This window comes from Eptesicus fuscus, chromosome 17 (genome assembly GCF_027574615.1).
Source record: "Eptesicus fuscus isolate TK198812 chromosome 17, DD_ASM_mEF_20220401, whole genome shotgun sequence".
In the NCBI taxonomy this organism is placed as follows: domain Eukaryota; kingdom Metazoa; phylum Chordata; class Mammalia; order Chiroptera; family Vespertilionidae; genus Eptesicus; species Eptesicus fuscus.
Genome location: NC_072489.1, coordinates 14,218,892 through 14,244,258, shown reverse-complemented (window position 1 = coordinate 14,244,258; position 25,367 = coordinate 14,218,892). Strand labels below are relative to the sequence as shown.

The 25,367-nt window shown below is 39.2% G+C and overlaps 1 protein-coding gene across 1 annotated transcript in view; it reads left to right on the top strand.

Annotated features, from left to right (window-relative positions):
- Positions 1-25,367, top strand: part of LRMDA (leucine rich melanocyte differentiation associated) — a 999,454-nt gene that overhangs the window by 788,472 nt on the left and 185,615 nt on the right. Inside the window, exon 7 of the mRNA XM_054729044.1 lies at positions 10,585-10,669. Within this exon, the coding sequence (XP_054585019.1) occupies positions 10,585-10,669 (85 nt within the window). The remainder of the gene's footprint in view (positions 1-10,584; positions 10,670-25,367) is intronic.

The following is a 25,367-nucleotide window of genomic DNA, read 5'->3' as shown; positions in this document are numbered from 1 at the left end:
TCCTCATTTATGATTCATGGGAGAAACATGGATAAAATTCCCTTGCACAGTTACACCTTATCTACAGCAATAACTCAAAACCGCTTTTAGATGAAAATTCAGGGTCTTATTCACCAAAGCTGAATGCCAGCTCATTATTTTCTGGCATTCGGTAGTCCAAAAATAATGTCTGCACGTTAAGCAGCATTCTCAAAAAGTTGGAGTTGGCCGAGCACCAGGCGCATCAATTACACTCTATCATCCTTAATAAGGAAGAAATATCAGATGTCCTCTTGGAGTCTTTTGGAATCAGTAATTCTCAGCCTTCACCTTCCCAATTTCGAATGATTTGGACAAAAAAAATGGTAGTAATAACGAAGGATGGGAATTTCAGCTACTTTACCTGGTCTTATCTCCTGTTGTGTAAAGCTCAGAGGAGGTGTATTTTCCCCTCCCATGTGGCTCATGTTGTGTTTTTTTTTGTGTGTGTGTGTGTGTTTTTTTTTCATTCCCCTTTTCTTGTCTCACAAATGAAACTACCATTTTGTTAGGTTGAGTTTTGTTTCTAAGCGTCTGGATCTCACAGCTGTCACAATAATTTGGGAAGCGACATTCATAACCTCCAATAGAAAAATAATTTGAAAATGTGCCTTCTGGTGAGATCCATCAAGTTTAAGGTCACATTTTTGGTTAAAAGGCAGACACTGATGCTATTCATTAAAGTGAAAAATGGCTTGTTTTCCACTAATATTGAAATAAACTCTGGACGAATGTAGCCTTGCTGGCATGCACTTACAGAGAAAGCAAAAGGAAACACAGATATATTTAACTTGGACATGTAGTGTCAACAGAGTTTCAGGTCTTTCTTGAATTAGGAAGATTGGCTGAAACAAATGTGAACAACCAGAAGTTCATTTGCTTCTTTCAGAGGATGAGAGCATTTAAAGAAGGATTCAGTGTCTAAGAATTAGACACACTTGTGTTTTTTCCAACCCCTGTTACTTATGAAGGACTTCATCAGCATGTAATTTATTTCACTGCTGTTCTTAAGGATGCATTTTGCGGAGTGGATCAAAGCCCTGTATTTGTGCTTACGTGACCCAAGAGTGCAAATTTCCTATTCATAGCCACATAATGTAGCAAAACCCAAGTTTATTTGGGATATCATGTTCATGCTTTTATTCTCCATACCTTACTCAGATAGAGACTGGCATCAAAAATTCCTTGAATATTATTCACATTAAAATGAAATTTTCAATGCCTTTAATTTTTTCTAATATAAAGTGTAAATTTAGAATATAAGGTCATTAAGGCTAGACTTGCTGTTTTTAGGTTTCCATTTCACATTTATGACTTTCTATTTTTGCTAAAAAGATCTTTAAGTTTAAAAAAAAGCTTGTATCTCATTAAAAAAAAGCTTCCTAGTTCTATCAACACTCAGCAAAACTCCCAAGAATGCAAGTTTAGGACATAAATATTTTAAGGCCCTATAAAATTGGCAGTGAGTATTTTTCCTCCCTTTAATACCATGTTCACTTCATTCCAATTTAGTACCATGATTCTATTTCCAAAGCAGCTTTTCATACAACACACAATTATTTCATACAGGGTTGGGTAGGTCACCTCATTAAGCCTGCAAAGATCAAACCTCTTGTGATCCCCACAAATATCCTTGCCTTTATTCCTAATTAAAATGGCCCTCCTAAATTGTCTCAAGTTTATCAATACAAATAACAAGCTCAGCAAAAGAGCCACAGTTGGGAAGTGAGTGGGGCAAGGTGACCTGGTCCTCAAATCTCAAACAGAGCCAACTGTGCTGTAGGGGCAGTGGTGCTCTGCCACCTGTTGGCTTTGCTTACACATAACAGGGTATTGATGTCCCTCCCAGCGGTGCAGCGACCCTCTCTGACCCCTGTCCCAGTTCATCACCGGAGAGAAAAGAAGGGGCCATTTGAGAATTTCAGGCCTCCTGATTTCCCCCATCATTCATTTCTTTGGCCACATGTTTCTCCTGCTAATGCTAAAAATTTATGGCTGAGCACATTAAGGGCAGCACAAGTCCTTTCCTTCTTCTGGATTATTTCATAGTTTCCTGTCATAAGGAAATCCAAGAAGACGTGTCCTCAGTGGATTGTGTGTGACAGTGTCTGCTTCTATCTCAGGAATCCGAGGCGTGATGGATAAACTGTCAGCTGTGAAGGATGATGTTTTCTCCATATTTCCATTATGAACCAAGCTGTCATCTCCTAATAAATTTCTTGCATTGGTATCAATTTATTTTTACAAGCAGAGGGTCTGATGTATTTGGGAAAGGCTCTGACAGCCGATCTGGCCCAGCTCGACAGAGCTGGCTCCACCTCATTTTGGGAAACTACTTTGGTTCCAAGGACAGAACTTGACCTGTAGCCCTTGAGAATAAAAAACTCTGTGCGAGGAAGAGGACACATGAGGCAAGTTCCTTCTTTGAAGCCAAAATAAATCAAGCCTGTAGGATTGCCATGACAGGATATTATTTCTAAGTCAACCTTACAGACCAAGATGAGAAATGCCATATGTAGCTATTGACTAAAGACAATTAGACCATCACAGCAGTGCCACAAATCTACAGATAAATTCAGATTATAAGTGAGCTAAAGATCTCACTACTTCTGTCCTCAGAGGGGTATCAGTAGTGCTTTTCTGCTTAACAAGTAAGGAGTAGAATCCACTCAGGTAACAAACATTTGATTACAAATTATGTGTGTGTCCCTATTATAACTACTACAAAGGTAGGAGAAGCCCTGAAACATTAAAACAGTCAAGAACTTAAACCTAGCCGAAGAAATACAACGTTGTACAAAATTAGAGTGAAGTAAAAGTAAATCATAGTTAATATTTAATGAGCAACGTGATGATCTTTGTCTCTTACCTTATTTAATCTTCATCTTTTTTGAGGTGGTAGAGTGTCATGCTGGTTAAGACAGTGGCCACTGGAGGCAAGTTGCCTGGATTCATGTCCCACCTTGCCATGTATTCATAACCCAAGAACCTACATGAAACCTTGGTCAAGTTATTTAATTTCTCTGGGTCTCAGTTTTCCTCATCTGTAAAACAGACATAGGGATTATAACTGCCTCAGGGAACTGTTATGAAGATTGAGTAAATTAATACATAGAATAAATTAATACACAAAGTAAGCACAAATACATTTTAGCTATTTTTAACTGTCATCATCATCATTATCATGACTATTATTATTATTTTACAGTGGAGGAAAGTATAGCTTAAAGAGTTCAAGTAAATTGCCCAAGGTCGTACAGCCAGATGGAGCCTGGCTCTAAATCTTGGTCAGTAAGGTATCAGAGCATAGGAAAGAGAGAAGCAGAGGATATACAAGGTGTAAATAAGTCAAGGACACAATCCTTGAAGCTTAATTAGCTTTTTTTCTTACGACTCTTTCCATTCCTAGAGTATAAAATAGCCTTTTTTTTTCCAGAGCCCCAAACATGCTAAAGATGTTACCTAATAAGGGTTATATATAGCGGTATGTTGGTAAATGTTCAACATCCAGTAATCTGGAGAAAAATTATGTGTACATGAGCTTATTGAAATTTTTATTTATATAAAGAATGAGTAATGCACAATTTACAAAAAAAATTTAAATATAGTACTTTTTGTTATAAATTCCATTGAGCCAATTAATTTTCACATAATACTTTTAATTATTTTGGCCAAACTCATGTATCCATAGCCAAACTAAGGTTACAATTGATAAATAAGTGTAGTTCTGACATGAATATCAGCTATTTCCCTTCCTTATTAAGTAAGTCAGAACTTTACTCTTTTGTCAATGACATAAGCAACTTCTTTACTGAATCAGATAAATTTTTTTAATATTGGAAAAATATGCCCTTATTTCTTTTGTGTGCTATTCACTGTAATGGCTGAAGATACAACATACCTTTAAGATTAATCTGTAGAATTAACATTTTCCCCATCACTTTCTTAAGTTTAGGAAATCAATAAAGTAAAAAATCAATTCCTAATTTGTAGCATTTGCTAATTTTTGTGGGAAAGAGTCTCACCACGGCCAATGTCAGGCTACCAAAGTGACATCACCGAAGATTTGAGAAGAGATATAAGATAGCACATCATTGTACAGCATTTTCATTATGTAGATACAATAGACACAAATAATTTCAAGAGCATAAAAGTACGTGATGAGTTATATTACCTTTACTTTTAATATAATTTATCTAATTGTAAGGATGTATAATTTAATTTTAAATAATGGCTGTTTAATAACTAACACAGGTGGTACAGTGTGACTCCAGACACCACTGGTTGTGTTGGCCTCAAAGGGCCAAAGCCATAAATCACATTGGAACAAAACTCTTTCAATCTTTGCTTATTAACTTTTACCTATTACGAATTTTCTATCATTAAAAATTAAAGCATATACACTGTTAATATTTACTGTGTTCCCTTAATATTATATAATAAAATATTTGCATATTTCTTTTTATCTTTTTTTTTTAATCTTTATTGTTGAATTACAGATGTCCCCCTTTCCCCTCCAATACCCCCCATTATTCCCCTCCCTGGTTCCAGCCCCACCCCAGGTCTCACCACCCTATTGTTTGTGTCCATAGGTAATACATATCTATAATAATAAAAACGTGATATGCTAGTTAGACCAGATGTCCTCCCAGATGACCTGGATGAAGCCGGGGATGTGAGGGAAGCCAGGGTCCCGGGTGCCAGAGAGAAGCTGGTGCTGGCAGCCGTGGAGGGAAGGCCTACTCTTGCAAAATTTCATGCTTCGGCCCTCTAGTGTACATACAAGTTTTTTGGTTTATCTCTTCCCACTCCCTCCCCGCTTCCCTCTGAGATTCCTCAGTCTGTTCCATGTTTCTATGTCTCTGGTTCTATTTTGTTCATTAGATTCCTTGTTCATTTATTTTTAGATTCAATTGTTGATAGATATGTATTTATTACCATTTTATTCTTCATATTTCTTTTTTTATAATTTCATTTGGTTACAATAAGAAATTACGGTTATTCCTATAACGCCCGATATTTAGATTATTCTTATTTTTTCTTGTTATATAGTGTCTGCTAAACTTCTTTTTGAAAGCTACTGCTCTAGATGATGTGTAAGGTTTTTTAAAACCCTGCCATTTTATGACTTGATTATTTCTGTAAAGATCCACAAAAGGCCCCCGCCATAGCCCTTTCTTCCTGCTTTCCATTCCTGGTTCTTGTCCTCCCTACCTGCCCTCCTTCCTCCCGTCCATAAATATTTCTGAGCTGCAGTGGCACTGATGACACTTCAGGCCCTGGCAGAACTGGACCCCCTTTAGATCAGATAAAAACAACGGGGAGCCCCAGGCTATTGCCCACAAAGAGCTCCCAGTCCAGAGAAGCCCTTCTCTGCATCCTGCCTCTGACTGACTGACTTCTGGTCTGGATTTCCCTTCAGCTCCCTACTCAGTATGATGCTCAGCAAATGCCCAAACATTGTCTTTTGTCCCTTCGGGCTCTCTCTTGGTTCCCTGGTTAGTGACTCATGTTCATCCTACCTTACCTTTCCCCCCCTCACCCCCAAATTTTTGACTTCTTGCTCTGAACAAGACACAGCTAATCCTGCTCCCATCCCTGCCTCTCATGCCCAGTACATCTGTGGGAGTCTTTCTGTCTTGCTTCACACTGAAAGGCACAGTGCCTTGACCTGTGAGCAGGTTGGAAGGTTCCACCTTCAGGCTGGCAAGTCTTTGCCTCTGATTCTGGCAACTTGATTCACACTTTTGTGTTGAATTATGATCGTGGTATATGGTTTTGTCTTTGCCATTAAAATGTTTTATTCATTCACGCATCATGCATTGACTTCTTTCTGTATTTCTGGCAACATGTTGGGTACAAGGGTGAATAGTATAGTTAATCTTGGAAGTTAATACAATTAATCTTGAAAGCTCTTTGTTAACTTGAATTAGAAATAAGCAAGGACATAATTACTGTTTCGTGAGTCCAGGTGCTATAATAGAGGTCAGGGACAAAGTTCTGTGATAATGCAGAGCATGGGGGTAATGTTATGAGTTGGTGACTCTTATTAACCAGTATTAATCATGGATATAATTTTTTTATGAGTCGGGAATACAACCAAGGTCCTTATTTTACTTTTCATGGTGTTCCCAGCACAAGGGTTGGCATATTAGTAGGTGGTTATTAAATACTTGATAACAAAATGAGTGATGCTTTTTCTTATGAGAGAAAATAAATGTTTTTAGAAGAGTCAGCTTTATACCACAGTTTCAGGGAATGAATTGTGATGAAAAGTGAAGATTGCTTTTACTTGAAAGAGGCTGACAAATTTCCCAGGCCCGGGATCACTTTATGTGGTGCATGATTTAAGGGTGAGTGAGCATGCCAAAGCGCTCCACTTGAGCTGAGTGATGGGGAATGAGTTGTGGAGCTGTGGTCTTAGATGGTATTTTGTGAAAAATAGTAGGAGATTTATGACTATTAAACAACTTTGTAGCCTCCCCTTCTTGTTTTGAAGCCTGCCAAATCTCTTCTCCTGTGGTCTGTATCATGTTCCTTCAGGGCATCCGTGATGTTCAGAAATACCCACTGGAATGCAGGTTTCCATGGAATGCACCCAATGGGCAGGGGCTTGTATTTTACACACACATCCGAAGACATTTGTTTTCTGTAACCACTGAGTGAAATTCTCACTTTGCAAGTCTCTTGTAGAATGTACTGTACTTTCCTTGAATTTTTTCCAACGAGGTTGCCAAAGTTCTACTTTCCTTCCTGCATTATGGAAATGGCAGAGTGCAGTATATTAGTGACTATTAGCATTATTGATGTGAGTTTAAAAAATCATTAGCAACTCTCAAACTGTGAGTAGGAGAAGAGTACAGAAACCTTCAGTGTGCTCTGACAAATCTGAAGCAGAAGGACTTACCAGCCTGGAAGGAGGATTCCAAGCCTTTACTATTATTTATCAGCTTTCCCCATTCTATTGTCACACTCAATAGCTTTAGAAGAAACAGATATTTCATCACAAAAAGTCAACCAGACATGGCCCTAATCCATGTTCTGCAAGTATTGGAAAATTGTTGGAGAAAATTTCCTCTAATTATGGGTTCATATTAATATAGGACTGTATGGATCAGAGAGGAGTCCTTGTTCTTTTCAATGTTTGTGTTTATTTTTGAGAAATTTTAAAAATATAGAAAAGTTTAAAAAATTTGGTAATTTTCTAATATTTTAACATATTTGTTTCAAGTCATCTCTAAATAAAAATAAATAAACATTATATAGAAAAGAGAAGTTCCCCCCATTGCATTAGCTCTAATCCTATAACTCTGACCACTGGCAGAGGCAACTATTTTCATGAATTTAATGTATAACTTTTATAATTTTAAATGTTTACAGATACACATAAGATCAAAGAACTACTATTTACATAAATAATATTATACTACATTTATCATTTTGCAACTTGCCTTTCACTCTGTATTAAATTTTCAGACCTCCTCAAATTGAGATGGATAAATCAGGTTTATTGCTCTTAAATACTAAATATTATTTCAGCATATGCATATACAACATTTTACTTATTCATTTTCCTCATTGAAAGACGCTTGAATTATTTCCAATTTGTTCTGTTATAAATAATGCTGCATTATTTATGTTCCACCTTACAGACCTGAGTGAAATTTTTCATAGTGTATATTTTAGATGGAATTGCTGTCCCAATTTTCAATTTTATGCATATTGCTAAATTACTCTCCAAAGTATTTGAACCAATGAACATTCCTGCTGGCAAGGAATGAGAAGATGGGAGTTCTGTTTCCTTTCATTCTCTGTAGCACTTGAGAGACTTAAAAGTTTGCACTGATATGGGTGAAAAAAAGATTGTCTTGTTGTTTTAATTTGCATCCCTTAAATCCTAGTAAATTTGACCATCTTCTCTTTTATCTATTGACCATTCAGGTTTTCTCTTCTTGTAATTACCTGACATTTCCTTTGTCCAGTTTTCTATTGTAATTTAATAAGGGGCATATGCATTCTGGATACTAATATTTTATTGTAGGTTTTGAAAATATCTTTTACCAGGAGTGATTTAAAAAGTAAAATGTGAAAGTATAATTCTTGCCATAGGTAGTTAGGAAATTTGGCAAGGACTCAAAGATTGGAGAGTACTAGTATTTGTAGTTATGAAGATTCAGGTTTACCCAAATTTCTCTGTTGTCAATTTAAGCATATCTTCTTAATCCAGGTTAAAAACAACAACATTATTTAAATTGCCCCACCTCTGTTTCTATTATCTCATCATTGTTATACTATGGTTATATTGCTTCAGTTTTAAGGAGAGTTCTTTATTTTTGGACAGGTAGCATAGAACTTAAGACATTGTTTTGTCCATTTCTTTTATGCGATAATTGTGTTCTTCTGAGTCATGCTTCTAAGCTTAACATTCAGAGACCAAGTGTGAATATCACTATGAGGAGATTACCTAGGCTTCATTCTGATAAAAGCCAAGTCAAAGGCATGGTACTGAGAATCTTGATTGGTGGTAGTTTTCTTAAAAATCCAGCCATGGAAGTCCCACCAAAAGTCAGAATTGGCAAAAGTGTTCTTTCCTGGATTCTTTCCCATGGCTTGAGTTTATAAATGGACACTGAGCAGAAAAGTAATTAAATGCTAGGCATAGAATGATGACTACAAGACAGAACTCAAGCCGCACAATTTTTGCTTTGACTACAATTGGAAATAAAGCTAAATAGTTATTTTATCCTTGGTTACAAAACTCTTAATGTTTTGCCCAGTCAGAGGTACTTGCTGAAAGGTAGTTTCTTCCAGTAATTTTAGGAAAAGCTGTCATTAAATTGTCAACAGCCCAAATTGAGATTAAAAGTACTAAGAAACATCACAATATAGCAACCTAAGATTCAGATTGGAATTTTAGGCTTTTTTAGCAATGAGGTAGAGCAGAAACATTGGCAGAGAAAGATGCTCTGGCCTCTTAGAAAGGAAGTGTGGTAGGTCTGTGGGAAGACAGCCTCCATACCCCAGCCCATATGTCCTGCCTCAAGCATTGGAATAGAGGTCATTTTCAGAACACTGTCCTTGTGTCTCATTTATCACAGAGGGATTCCAGGAGACCTTGAATGCAAATGGAGAAACACATGGTGACTCTAGTATTTGAATTTTAATCATATTTCTGACCCCTTTTATATCATTGCAGCATCCTCAGTGTCTAATGATGTAGTACCTAGCAAGTCTTATCTACTTTTTAAAACATTTTTCTTGGTGACTGAACTTTTATCTTTCTGGACCCCATACCCTTGCATCAAGGTTAAACACCATGTATTTCCCTTGAAGCTGGAGAGAAGTAATGCTACCTGAAATCTGTCTCCACCTTAGGGACAGAGCTTCTGATCTTGCACCATTCAGAACTCTTTATACAAGTCTCCACTGAAAGCTGCTTAATCAAACATCTCAAAGGTCAGAAAGGGGGTTTAAAGGGTTTTTCTAGCAAGTAGGCCTAATCTCCTACTTAGTTTTGATTCCTATAATGTAGATAATCTCTTTGGAGGAAAGGCCTGCTCCTAGCAGGGCAAATATATCCCATAGAATGTATTTCCTCTTCCAGAAGGAAAAATGTAGCATTAATGAAATTTACTTTTTCATGAAGCTTCGAAAGGTTGTGAGCTTAGAATTTTGATCCTAGCAGATGTTCTTTTTAGATATTAAAAAAAAAAGTAGCATTTGATTCGGAAGTCTCAATGAGAGTTGCAAGGGTGATGCTTTCTTTTGCTATAAGAAGCCACACTCTGAGTGTGACACTGGTCATTGGTTCTAAGTGACAACTGACTTCACAGCTGTGGTCCTTCCTTCCTGCCTTACCCTTCTTGGAAGTAGAGTAAGGCAAAGAGAGAGCTAGCAGCCTGGGTCACATCATATATAGAGTTTGATGGTTAAAGAGCTATTTTTTGTACAATAAAAAGCATCTTCATAGACATATTTCATCTCATCTTCTTATAGGCCTTGGAATAGAAAAGTTTTGTTGATAACCATTATATTCCAATTTCCCTTGGGTTTCTCTTGTGAAATTCAGCCAGCACCCCCATTGCACCATCTGTGATGGCTTCTATCCTTTCGCATGATCACTCATACTGTGGAGTCTTAAGTCTTCATCCACGCCACTGGGCCCATGTAAACCAGCCAAGTTTTTCCCTTCTTCACTGGTTTCCATAGAAATCTACTCACAGTGAGCATTTAATCTGTGGGAATTACTAGAAGAAGGCACGTGACAGAAAACTAAGTCTGCACCATTTCCTGCCTTCAATCTCTCTTTCCTCCCTTTTCACTCAGTTCAGCACAATGAATAGCCCCTTTCTCTCAGAGCCCTTCCTCCTGTAGGCTCCTCAAAGCTTTGCAGTCTACCCCACACTCACCAGCATCTTACCTCAATGCAGACAACTTTTGCTTCCTAAGAAGAGTCTCGGTCAATACTATTTTCTGCAAACCCAGATCCTAAGGAGACATGTTTGTTAAGCGAAGGTATTTAGTGTTTGGTGTTGTTTCACCTTGATATTTGCTTTTATCACACAGGATTCCAGTGACAGCGCTGCTGCCCCTCCGGAGTGCCACTACACACCCCTGCCTTCTGCTTCCAGGGAACTCACCAGTCACCGAGGTAGGAACACAGCTTTTCTTGCTCTCCCCTGATACAGGGAAGGACACCTGGCTGTGTCCAGCTCTGGGCCTGTGACTGCTGCCTCGGTACTTTAGCAAGAACACAGTGCTTCTCAGTCCTTGATGAGAAAACCGTACCGGTCAGCTCTAGCAACTTGAACTCATATTAAACAGAATTTAGTGGCAGTCCACTGGGAAGGCAAATAAATCCATGGTATAATATAATTTGAATTTTTATTTTAAAAAAAAGTGTTTATAGTACTTAAAAATTACTAAGATAATTACCTTCAGCAAAAGGAATGAAGAGAAATTGGAAAGCTCCCTAATATTTGGAAACGTGTCATTGTTTAGGAATATAATAGTTGAAATCTGTAATTTAAAAATAAATGAATGGCATATTACAGCTAAAAGGAATTTCAATTTGCCTGGAAATATTGAAGAGAATCAGTCTGTAGTTTTCTCTGAATTCTCTGATCCCTGAAACTATTTGGCTTCCCCAGTTTTTCGAAAGCCTTGAATTCCTACAGCCATCTCTAGAGTCGGTATGGAATATAATTTAAAAATGTCTTATCCCTAAACTGGCTGCTTAGGCCAAGGACTATGTGATCCGATTTGTTGGAACTGGTTAGGACAGGATGAGGCCCTGTGGTGTAACCTGTTTACCTCATTTTAGCCCAGTCATGACTACAGCCACGTTTCCTAATTATGAACCTACCTCCCAAGGACAAGTAAGAGCAGGATTAGATTGAGGGCATTGCATACTTTAAAATTGTTTCCCCAAGCAGCAAATTCTCTTTCTCCATCCAGTGGTCACTTAGTAAGGATGGTCCAGCTTTGTCATCCCAGCTACATTGCAGAGTCAGCGGGTAGGAGAAAAGGCTGTAGAGATGCCCAGAAAGGGGTGAGCTGGTCCTCTAAGAACATGTGGGCTCTGGGCAAATGGTGCATTTCTGTAGAAAATGGTCCAGAGGTCATGCCAGGTTCCTGTGGTCTGCGACTTGGGCTTGTGTTGCATCTTTGATGTCTGGGCACAGTAGAACTTTCCTACATTTAAATACACATTGGTTCCATTAGGGTTCAATTGTGATACAGTTCATTGCATGTCAATTTTGTGAAAAATCAATTTTGCTGAAAGTCAGGTAGAATAAATTGCTGCCAACATGTTATATTTTGAGAGGCATGAATTGGTCTCCTTCACTAAATGTCCTTATGAAGGTTTTGAGCAAATCCCTTTAGAGACATTTTTCAAATTCCCCTAGGATAATAGTAATGCCTAATCTAGAAAGAATAACAAATGAACCTTAGCGTCATATCATCATGGGTTTATTTATTCGCTTTTTGTAGTTGGATGAAGGTGATTTTACTGTATATAGCCTGTTGAATATACTGCATAGGAACTGTAATCTCAAACTCCTTGTAAAAGTTGATATGTCCATGAAATTGAGATTTCATAACAGGAGGACGCGATCAGATAAGTGTTAATCATGATTAAGACAAAGAACCTCTGTCATTGTAACAGTCAAGTAATAAATCTGAACCTTGAAGAGATGGGATATAAGAAAATAAATTTTGAAGATATTTTGAGTAATATTTGGAATATGGAAAAATGCCTAAGGTGGTTAGAGTGAAAAATAGGTGTTCTTGGATGACATCAGAGCCCAACATCAATGGGAAAATGTTATTTAAAGGAAGCCAACAATGGATGTCTTGATTTTACTGAAGAACATTTCTATACATTTATTGTACATAGTGCCTGATTAGTGCTAAGGATTCAGATGGTGAAAAAAGCAAGAAAGCATCATGAAATGATGGCCAGGTCTTTAGGGCCTTTGGTCATGAGGAAACCAGTAAGAGAGAGGCAGAGAAGCTCAGTAAGGCCGAATTATTGGACTGATCTATGTGGGGGAAAGATAAGACTGATATGTTTTAGCTTGGCAGGAATCATACAATGACCAATGGGAAAAGCCATATATTTTGGCACCCAGAATGAAACCACTTAGTGTCATCTTTTTAAAAAATATTTAAGTTAAAGAAATTATTCTAAATTTCTGATCATATGAATTGGCAAGCTATTTGAGTGTCATTTATTAATACCCCAATGGAAACAGCTTACAAACATTTACCCAGATAACTACTTTCACATTGTGAAGGCAGGTTATATCACTTCTCTCCCAGGTGAAATCCTCCATGGATCTGAAATATGGTCCATAAAACCTTAAGTTCTATTTGCAAATAATTTTTGATTCCTCTAGTTCCCAATCTCTTTTCATTCCGCACCAACAAGTACACAAACTATCAGGCAGTAGTTCATGTGAAAATTGCTATTTTTTGATACATGTCATTTCCCCTTTACTTGTCCTTTTATGTAACTTCCAATGTCGAGTATGATGGGCCTAAGATTCATGTCCTAAGGACTCTAAATTCAAATGCAAGAAAAGTCAGGGCCCAGGATAATGGTCAGGAGATAGGGGACTCTGTTTTTCCATCTGTAACTTACAGATAATCCGCACATCATAGGGAGAGCAGTGATGTGCAGTACTTCCTGCTTCCTGGATGAAACTTTTTTTCTGATCTTATCTGTTTTTATTTTTCTCCTCTTGAGGTACTGATGATGTTTATTTCTATATCTTCCTTAGTGCAGTTGTTCCTATTCTGCTTTGTCTGACAGAGGTCAGGTAAATGTACATCTTGAACTTCTCATAAATGAAAGCTCCCTGAGGGGCTGTACAGATTTGAACCTGTCTTCCCTCTCACATTACTGACTCCTATTCATTCTTAAGGTATCAGCTTAAATATCACAGCTCCAAGGAGGATTCTCTGATCCCACCCTGCACATGTGTATTAAGTTGGGTTTACCTTTGTAGGGACTGTCTTCCTAGATAGGCTTTAAGCTCTTAGGAAGAGTGGAGGAGATTGTGTCTGTTTGCTCACCACTATATATGCAGTGCCTCCTACTGAATAGGAGTTCAGGAAATATTTGTTCAGAAAATGATAAGTGATGGACACCTGGGAGAAAGTCAGTAACTCAGATACCTCTGTAAAATAGCTTGACTGTATCTGAGAAAAGGGACCCATCTTTCCTTGGGGAGGACCCATCTATACGGAAGGGAATAGCCAGCTTTGTGGACCTCAGACCACAGCTCTGCTGCTCTCAGAAACCCAGATTTTGTCGACAGAAGCCCATGTCTATTGAATCAATGCCAGACAGCATTTAGCAACATTGCATAACTTTCGAGTAGATAATTATTTTAATGTCATAGTTTTTAAACTCTGGTGTTATGATAGTAGAAAGGGAGTAGGACAAATGGAAGCAACTAACGGAACTGTTTTACTAGAACAAAAGCTCTCAAAGAAGGTCATGAACACTCAATATGATGCAGGTTGTGCTATAGATAAGGTTTTGGAAGGGTCCATCTGAGTCTCTGTGAAAATTCTGCTCTAGGCCTGAGCATGTCTTCAGAGTGCAGGGACATGGGGCTGTGTCAGTGATCTCAGCTGCTACCAACTGGCAGTCCATGTACTATATGTGGGTATCCACGTTATGAAAAATGTTGAAATGTTTGTTGGAGAAATGTCTCTAAAATATGCCATGTGCAAGGAACATATTTCCACTCTCTATTTGGTGGCTTTTAGAAGTAGAATTTTCATTTATATAGACTGTTGTGTCTTTTGGGGAAGACATTTCTATTTGGAGCATAGACCATATCATCCTTAAGACAACCCTATAAAGTGGGAATATTATTATTCCCATTTAACAGAGGAAGACCCAAGAATTTCTAGAGGAGACTGAGTCACTGAGTAACAGAGGCAAGGGAAAAAATTGAAGCTCCCTGTCCTTGATTCCCAGGCCACTCCTGACATTTGTCCTTCACACAGGACATAAGAAGTGAATGCAGGACTGACTGTGACATTGTGCTGGAGGGAAGAGGAGAGAAAGTACAGGGAGGGGCACAGCCTGGAAATGTCCACTGCTAGTGGATTTCCATAGCCTATGCTACCGCTGCAAAGAAGTGGGCATTGCCTATTTCTGTCAAAATAATTGCCTGTTATGCCCCTCCCCTCCCCTTCTTTTAAATTACACATCTATCAGTTCTGGCACAGAGAAAGTTTGAGAAACCAGAGAGGAAAATGCTATGGTATCAGTCTGAATGGAGACAGGGAAAATAGAAGACACACTATATATTCAAATTATGAAGGGTTTTACTGTAAGGAATGGGAGTCTTACACAATCAGGGAAGGACTGAGTCGGGAAAACTAGCACATAGAGTCTCAGACTCAGATATTTCTTAAGAACTTGCTGAAGTTTCTGGGATGTCAGGAACCCCCAGAAATCTCCTACTGAATTTCTAATCGACACAAAAATGGGGGTGATTCTCAAGAAGTTCACATGGATACTGCTTCAAACATTAGGACTATCTATATATTGCCCTGCCCTTCCTTCTCTCTGGATTTCCAAATCTTACTCCAGTATCTCTCTTTGGCCCACTCTAACCTAGGACCATGTGCTAAGCGAATTCTGGGATGTGTAGTTTTCAGGTTTTCTTCTGATTTGCAGAAGAGACCTTAGAAGAGGGGGTGGTTATACCTAGTTAAAATGGGCAATCCGGCACATCTACCATAATCCTACTTCACCAACAGTTATCACGTTGAAGGTCCCATTCCTATTTATTTGCACAAATATGTTGCCAAGTAATTGTAAGCCCAATAAAAATCTCTAAATTATTAAATTGTTCCCAATGTTTATACAGTCTTGAAGATGGGCCATAGTTAGTTAACTTGTCATATCAAGAACTAGACTTTAAATGTATGAAAGTAAGAAACAAAGAGGAAATCTGCTATGAAAACTTGCTTGGAAATGATATCCATCCTGCCTCTATCCATCCTTGGCAATCTTGCCATTCTATTTATTGACACAGTTGTTAGGTGCTTATCCTGTTCTCGAACGAGGGGCTTGGTCTATTTGTGTTTGAAATTGATTGCTGGGACTGTCACAGAGTGATTTACATAGCAACTTATCATAATTAGTTATTGTTTGCAGTTTCCTTAATATGAATTGCATTTTATGCCTAGCAATTGATTTTTCTGTATATCTCCATGAAGCAGCTCAATGTGAACCATTCAAAAAAGAAGAAAAAGACAGAAAGAAAAACTGCGAGCATTTTTTATGTTTATTTTTAAACAGTTTTAGCGTGTGATGCCATAAAATGTATTTTCACAGAAGCCATAAATACAAAGTGCTTTGCTCCAACTATTTAAATAAGCCAAAGTGAAATGAATAAGCAGAAAATTAAATGGATGCATGTGAAGATGTGGCCATGTAGACAACGATGGTTGGCCTGGGGAGATGTTGGCCAAAAAAGCTACATGCCAACAACAGAATACCTTTGGGAGGGCTCAGGATGGGGCTGCTCGATAACCAAACTGTTCATCACAATTTGTTTTAGGCTGATAGGATTTGGAGGCAGTCTGTCTCTTTCACCCAATTTTTAAAACATTTTCTATTTTTTATACTCCTACCATCTTGCCATGTCAGCCCATAGGAAATGTGAAAGCTAAGTTGGTTTGATCATTACAAACAAAATCTACACCAAATAATAGTAAGGAAAATAGATGCATTTATTTAGGTTATCTTAATAGTTCAGCATCAAGAAATATTTTTTGCCTATTGCTTGTTGGTTCCCAGTGACCAATTAGAAAGGTGGAATAAGCAATCGATGGCTTTGGGTGCCTTTGCCAGGTAGGCCTCACTTGAGATCAGAGCCTGTGACTGAGGTAGCATCGCTTATTTGTTGCCTCCATCTTCTGGAATATTTTGATTACTGTTGACTCTTGAACAACACAGGGATTAGTGGGGCTGACCCCCTGCACAGTCAAAAATCTGCTTATGACTTTTGACTCCCCCACACTTAACTACTAATTGCCTATTGTTTATGTTATAAATAACATAAGCAGTCAATTAATACCTACTTTGTATGTTATATACTGTATTCTTACAATAAAGTAAGCTAGAGAAAAGACAGTGTTTTTAGGAGGAGAAAATACATTTACAGTACTATATGTGTTTATTAAAAAAAAATCCTTGTATGAGTTGACCTGTGCAGTCCAAACTTCGGTTGTTCAAGTGTTCACTGTAGTCTTTCAAGGGAGCCAACCTTCAGATGATTTCTCACAAAACATCACGGATTCACTGAAGATTCATAGGAACATGACAGATTCAACTTTTTCTATGCAAAGTGTATTGAAAGCTGAGGGAGAGAAAGTGAGAGATAGAGAGAGAGATAGAGAGAGAGAGAGAGAGAGAGAGAGAGAGAGAAAGAGAGAGAGAGAGAGAGAAAGGGAGGAGAAAATTATACTGGCAGTTGGTAAGGAAGGCCTCCCTGTTGATGGGAGAAATATTTCATCTGTGGGTCCTGCCAAATAGTGGCTCCCTTTGAGGCAGGATAGTAAGAAGCTAGGAAAATTCCTTGGCAAATGCAATGGGGAAACTGAGAGATAGTTGAACAAACAGGCCAAGCAATTTATAGCCAGATTATATATTGCAATGTCTTACCTTCCCTAACCAAGGACACTTAGGAGCAAATGGAGTACACATTCCAGCTCATGCTGGGCCAGACCCGCCTTGGTCCTAGTCCCTCTTCGGTGACATTCTTTGAAGGTGAAACTGACCAGAGAATGACCTGAACCCCTCTATATGCTCATTTTGATGAATCAGTATATCGAAGGACATACCTGGAAAGCTGATGAGTATTTCATTGAGACCTCCACTGAGACCTCTAAAATTCTTGCCTTTAGAAAACAGATGAAAACCCTCAAGATAAAGCTAGCCAGCATGTTCTCCTTGGGGCAAGCCCCTGCCCCTCATTTTCTCAGGCGTGCACTTTTGCTCTCTTTCTCCTAAACTCTAAGGGTCCCCATGAGACTTGCAACCAGGGGAGCAGCAGGCAGCCACAGTTCATTCCAGGCTAATCCCTGAACATGTCTCTAAGGCCCCCTTTTCTCTGACTTTTCAGTGAGCTAACAGCAGCCCCATCTTGGCTCACTTCTGCCACTGTGACTTTGACTTCTGCGTGAGTCTACACAGCCCCATGTGGCTCATTTCTTTCTTATAGCATTTCTAGAGAGCCAAAGCAGCAACACCTAGGCTCTCCCCTGTTGCTTCTTCTATTCTAAGCCCTTCCTTTGTCTCACTGTCCCCAGCTTTAATAAATGTTACTCTGAAAATTGCCTGGACTTGTGTTGTGAAATCTTTTCTATGTGAAGTCAATAACCCGCACATTTTAGGCCACGCTGGGGCAGACCTGCCGGTCCCTTTCTGGTGACACCTTCTCTCAGACTTCATGATATGGCTTTGCTATTTAAGTGTGTGGGGTGGGGGGGGAGGAGGAGGGGAGATGGTGGTGGTGGTGAGTGTGTTGGTTTCTTGAGCAGAGCTATTATTAGCATTTTCTAATTATGTAAAATACCTTCCTCTGATGACATTATCAACAGAACCTATTACTTTAGTTTTCTTCATAATGCTTTTATGGGCTTATAATCTTGGTGGAATTCTCAGATGCTGAGAAATGCTGAAGTTGCTTTTATTTAATCGAGGCGACTAGTGATTTGACAGTAGTGGTTGACAGGTTTATTTTATCTGGGTGGCAGCGGGAGTCTATTTTCAGTGTGTGCGTTCTGTTCCACAGTGAAAGGACTTTACTAAGTGCTGAATAAATTGTACTTTCCTTTGATTCTAGACCTTGCTGAAATGGTTTAAAAACTCTAGTCTGGGTCATCAAATTCATCTCCCTACTGCTTTGCAGGGTCAACAGCTTCACTGTGTACCCAGCAGGCTGGGTGGATTGGAATGGAGAGTGGTGTAGATTAAAACTTCCGCACATATATAGATAGATGTGCATGTGCGTGCGCTGTCTGGGAAGGTGGCAGTGATGGAAGAGCCAGCCAAGTGGAATCTGAAGATGGATGAATCTGTTAGACTATTACCAAGACTGGCGTGGACTCTAGCCAGGAACTTTAAGCAACTGCCTTTAAGCATTTGAAATCCATAGGGGTCCATTTCCTATCCTTTTTCTCCAAGGATGATCTTTCATTTGCAGTCTCTGGAATTGCTTTATTTCTACTCTTTGGGCAGAACTGTGGTGCACTCATGCACACTGAGGAGTTAGGAATTTGGTTCTTCTTTTTCAAAAGCTAAATAAGGAGGGAAAATTAGAATCACCTCCCACCCCACCTGCATAACACACCTCACTTCTGTTGGATGAGCAGTCAAAAGAATAACCCTTCCTCTGACAGTGCAAATAAAAAAATGGTACTACTAGTAAAAACAACAACATATCCTTCTGTCCTGGCTGGTGTGTTCAGTGGTTAGAACATTGGCCTGCTCATTGGAGGATCTCAGGTTCGATTCCTGGTCAAAGGTATGTGCCTGGGTTGCAAGTTTGATTCCCTGCCCCAGTCTGGGCGCATGCAGGAGACAACCAATCAATGTTTCTCTCTCTCTCTCACCCTCCCTTCCACTCTCTAAAAAATCAATTAAAAAAAAAGAATATCCTTGGGTGAGGATTAACAAAACAACAAAAAACAACATGTCCTTCTCTCTTTAAAAAAATGGAGGGTATGAGATTGACAGATTTGAAGATTCTAAATATCTTGAAGTTTTAGTCATGGGCTATTTTTCATCCCTTCCATTGGTCAAATATAACTCCTGAAAGGATAAGTATTGCTCTCAGCACTATCAACCAAGGACTCCTCCAGTATGTCTTTATTTAGTATCCACTATGTACGAAATATTTGTTAGGGTTTGTGGAGAATTCAGAAACAGAGGACACAGTATTTGTCTTCCGTGAATTTGTGGTTTGATTGAGGAGATACCAAAAATGAAGCAGTGCTAACCAGACAAGGTATTATGTATGATATAATAAAGAGATGCCTTACTTGTAAAAGCTGGTGTAAGTGCTATGGATGTTTAGGAAAGATAGGAACCAGCAAAGGCTAGAATAGTCAGGCCTGGTGAAAAATGTTGGCTTTGGGTTTTGAGAACAGGTAGGGCATGGGTAGTGGGGTGGGGGTGGGGGGGGGGGAAGGACACTCCATACAAAGAACATGGGTAAAGAAAAAGCATGGGGGTAAGAACAGATAGAACTGACCAGAAGCAGGGACCCAGTTTTTAAAAGTCAGAAATAAGGTCACTCATGTAGGGCAGGTTTGCATTATAACCATCATTGAACAACCAGGAGCACCTAGATTTGATTTAAAGCTGTACTAGGGGAGTATTCATCTGTAAGCAGTATGCATGAGATTGGAAAGAAGATCCTGGACTCTAGGAGGCCACTGTGGGATGGCATCGAAAGGAGTTTGTTCCAGTTTTAGAAGCTTTTGATTTCTTGACACCAGGCTATGTGACTGGAGACTCTATTGCTTTCAAAGAGCATGTTTGTAGCAAAGATAATGTCGGAAACAACTGAGTAACAGATGGGGAAGGCAGCTGGGGCCAGGACACTGCCAGGGGAGCAGGGTGCGGTGATGTGAAGGAAACCTCATGGCCACTATGGAGGGGCTGCTCCAGGTTGCTGATGGTCTGATTGCAGGTTCCCCTTGGCTTGGGCATCAGAGAAAATGGTCAGTCAATGCTTTTATTCCCATGTTTTTCAAAGTATTTCTGGGTTGGCTTTGGGAACTAAAATGTAGAGTCCAGCATCAGTTTTGTTAATGTTTAAATAATCTAGCATTTGATGATGAAGACTTGGAGTTACTGGCACTACAGAGCAACATTCTGTAGCAAATGCAACAGACCGACCTAATGACTGATTCTGTGTAGGGATAGAGAGCACCCGAGAGCAGAAGGCTGCAAGGAAGCTGGCATGGTGTGTGGGGAGAAGCTGTGGTCCCTGCCTGTATCCCCTCTCTCACACCCCCCCCCAGCAAGATTCTCCCCTACTACTCATGCATAAGCTATAATATTGTCTGCTAAATGGAAGACTTTTGGGATTTATATAGTGGAGCTCATGGCAACAGCAACAAACATACAATAAGCAGGCAAAGCAGCCACAAAAATGTTTTCCCTTCCAGTCTTTGGCTCAAGATGAGCTACATTCTTTTATAAACTAATAAGTGCCCGATGTGCTTTATTCCTGCATCTTGGGTTTCTGAAGGAAGAGGTATGTGAAGCCAGTGCTTTTTGTCTAGATTGTTCTGCTGAGATCTCTGCCCAGCATTCACTTCCCAGTCCCAGGGTTTCCAACTTCCTCATCTCCCTCTCTCTTGTAGAAAGCTTTAGCCCTGCCGCAGGTTTTTCCTAATGTAGAGATTTTACAACCTTTTTGGAACAAATAAACAAACATCTGGAATCATGTGGTACATTTAATCAAAAAGTTTGCATTGGGCCAGAAATGGTAAAATCATGAAAAATGGCCTGTCGGTGAGCTCAAGAAGGCCAAGCGATGACGTTGTTGGCTGCAAGTGGATTAAGATTGAGTGAGGGGGACACCTGCTCATTGAGCCTGCTCTCCTCGGCTTCCCCTCCCAGCCATTAATATTTACTGCTTTGCTTCTTTATCCATTCTAATGAAAGTTTTGGTTGGGCTGTTTGGGGGAGAGGGCTGTTACTTTTCCAATAACCTTGAATTTGTTGGGATGTGTGTATTTTATAAAGGGTGTGGTTTGGGGCTTTCTGACTTTTTAGTTCTCTTACTCAGAATTCCATATGCTTCAGGTCACCCCACGGGCCTGTTTCTGTTTCTTCAATCAGTCACCCAGCCACGTTTCCTTGAGAGGAACCCTGCACTGCGGTTGTGGGAGAAGCAAAAGAAGTTGCAGGCTCTGCCTTCAGGAATCCTATAGTCTAAGTGGAGAAATAAGGGCCTGCACATAGAAAGCAGAGGCCAAGCTAGATGTAGGAGTGCAGAGAAGGGCAAGATGAGTGAAGATCGAAGGATTGGGAGGCAGCCTTGGATGAAAGTGAGAGCAGAATTGAACAGATAGGTGGAAGGAGAAATCTGGGTTTATACTTCCCCACCTTCTACTTCCAAATGTTTAAGAGCTCTTTCCCCTGGTCACCTCATGTAAACCCACAAATTGGGAAGAAAAAAATGTGTGCTGGGTAGAGAAATTCAGTTTCAAAACACATCTTCCATCCCCTATTTCTCTGCTCACACATTTCCACCCAGTTGTTGCTCCTATGCACTTGACTATATAGAGTCTAAAGCCACCACTGGAATGGAGCCAGTTGTGTAGCTAACAAAGCTGCAGGGACTCTCCCTCTTAGTGTGGAAGAGGACTTGTGGACAGACCAAGTGGAGTTCTTATTGAATTTCTCGCCATCATTTAGATGGACTGTAGGGGGTGTGAGAAATAACCTTAAAACAGGGGTTATATATGTTTATTCTGTCTCCAGTTAGATTTTCCTCTGTGAGGTATGTTTATGGTGAAATAAAATATAACTTTTGTTTGCATATTAAGAAGAGGAGGTTGAGACTATTTGGCTTTGTGGAATGTATGCTCTTATATATTTTCCACTTGAGGATTTATATACAGGATGAAGTTATTCTAAGAAAAAGATGAGAAGTTTTCCTTAATACATAGAATACAAGGGGAGTACCCAGGGGCTGAAAATACAGTGGTGCCGCATGTTTTGGTTGGATGTAAGGAAAGGATGACTATTGTTGAACTGGGGTGTGGATTGTCAAGGGAGACTGGGAAATCACCGCTCCCCAAGGCTTTACTGAAGGATATGCTCATCTGTCATTGGCAGTTGAAGAGTGTAGACTGAAGGAAGTGAAATGAAAGTTACACAACTTTCAAATCCAGGCAGGATATGAAACCCAGATCCAGGGCTCTCTGTGTCAATGCTAGTTCAACTTCTTCATAAAATGAAACCCTGTTTCACCTTGACCTCTCTGGACTTCTACAAGTGCAGATAGATATAAGACCATCCTGGAAAAACACTCCAGTGTTGTCAGAGTTCTTAGTCCTCAAAGCTTTATTATTCCTGTGCATCTGTTTCTTTAAATACTCTCTGCAGAAACATTAGCATGAAAATAAGAGTACAGCAAGTTGGAATTTTCCATTTGTAGCTTCCTTAGTCTGTGGGGTCAGAGTTCTATCCTCAGGGATGCTAATGAAAACTCTGTGTGCTGTTCCAGGGCAAATGTTTCTCAGTAAGAGAGAGGAGGGGGTGGGGAGCCAGGAAAATAATGCAACACTAATTCCAAAACACAGACTGCCTGGAGATTCCAATTTAAATTGCCCTTTTACCCCTCTTCCCACTCTCACCCCAAAGGAAAAAAAATCTTGTGTTGTAAGGACAGACATCTGTGTAAGAACAATAAAACAGTCTTCTCTCTTATGGATTAGCTCTTTATTCCTTTATTTATCTTGCTATACCTCATCAGTTTCTCCCAAATCAAGGCGAGTCAAAGAGGATGAGATGCAGTCCCTCACTTTGGTTTTGATTAAAGAAACCCATGTAACCATCCTCTCCCACAAATTTCTTCTCTCAAGAGAGAGCTTTCCTTTTTATGTCTAATTTATTTTTTCTTCATCTGCTTCATTGGAATCTTTCTAGGACTTACTTCATACAATCTGTAAATCAAATAGCCAAGGTCCCCCGGAGAACAGGGTAGGCAGGGCAGTGAATTCTGGAGTAGCTGGTAAACTGTAAAGTACAAGGAAAACTAAGATAGCATAATGAGCACATTCCACAGCCTTCTTTTCTTCTTATGAATTTCCAGAAATGTATTATTTAATTAGAAAGAATACCTACTGATCTCATACTATGTGCCAAGCACTCTTCCAAACATTAGGGATAGGAGATGAATAAATCAGACAAAAATTCTGACTTCAGAGAGCTTACATTTTATTATTGAAAGGCTCAATAACTAAAATAAAAAACGAAATTCAGGGGGGACAATGGTAAGATATGTACACATATAATACCTTAATAAAAAAAATTAAAATAAAAAAAAAGAAATTCATATAGTATGTTAGAGATAAGTACTAAGATGAAAACAAGGCAGTATTGATCATTTGAGTCTCACTATAGAAGGCACTGCTGAGAAAGGGGTATTGGAGTGGTAAGTTGAAGGAGGTGAGAGATGGAAACCAGAGAATATCTGAGAGAAGAGTCATCCAGGCAGAGCAAGTGGACGGTCTTGAGCTAGGAGCATGACTGGCATACATGAAGTAGAGCTAGGAGGCTGGTGTGGCTAGACTAAGTCATCTAGTGGGGAGGGGAGGGTTGGAGGAGGAGTGTAGATGGAAGTCAAAATGCTATCAGAGGCCAGAACTTGTAGCATCTTGTAGGCCATTTGCGTGACTAAGTCAGGAAGCCATTTAAGGTGTTAGCAGAAATGATAGAAACAATATTACACTACTCCTTATTGGGGGGAAAAACATACTCATACCATGACTAATTGGAAAACAAGAAGAGGTAGTGCTATTGATCAGAAAGTATATAGACTGCAAGATGGATAGAAGGGTAGGATTGAAGAGCTTGATCCCAGCCCAAAATAAATGTGGTAGTTTCAACATGTCAGATCAGCTTCAGGAGGTCTCTAAGCACAAGACATTTATTATGTCCAAAGATTCTGCGGGTCAGGAATTCCAAAACAGGACAGTGGGAAGGACTTATTGCTGCTCTGTAATATCTGAGGCCTCGGTAGAAGACTTGAAATCTGGGAGTTAGAATCATTTGAAAAAGGATGGATGCTGACTACCAGCAGGGGCCTCAGTTCCTTCTCGTGTGGTCTTCCGCTGTAGGCTGGTAAGGCCTTCTTCATAGCATAGTGGTGGAGCTCTAGGGGCAAGAGGCCCTAGAGAGAGTGTAAGAGCCAGGCAAAAGCCCTATCGTCTATCATGACCTTCTTTAGCTCCATTTTATTCATCAAGGTCGTCACAAAAGTCCTGCCTAAGTTTAGGGAAAGGGAGAATAGACTCCACCTTTTGATGGGGAGTGGCAAAGTTCTAGAAGAGAATGTGAAACCAGAAATTGCTCTGACCCTTTTGGCAAATACAACCTTGTACATTAATGACATACTGGGTCACAAACAGAATTTCAATAAATTTCAGGGACTAGAAGTAGTACAAAAACTCTCAGGTCACAGTGTAATAAAACTAAAAATTAATTTAAAAATTAGATTTCAGAAAGCTCAGCTACCCAGAAATTTTTGAGTATTATTAAATCTCAAGTCAAACAAAACATATAAACCCAAACTGTGGAATAGCCAGAGAAGTATGATAATGAAATGATTACCTATTAGAACCTATAAATAGATGTAAGGCTATTTTCAGAGGAAAACAGCTTTAACTATATATACATATATGTATATATACTTAATATACATATACATAGACATAGACATAGACATATACAACATATAAGTATATATCTATACATTTAATAAAGAAGATATGTAAAGATATATTAAACATCTGACTCAAAATACACTCAACTAAGTATACCAAAAGAAATGAATTATCATAGCTAAAACCATGTATTAGTAAGATAGAAAGCAAAGAAGTATAATAAATAATCTGAAAGCTAATTTTTTAAAAAAATATATTTTATTGATTTTTTACAGAGAGGAAGAGAGAGGGATAGAGAGCCAGAAACATCGATGAGAGAGAAACATCGATCAGCTGCCTCTTGCACACCCCCTACTGGGGATGTGCCCGCAACCAAGGTACATGCCTTGACCGGAATCGAA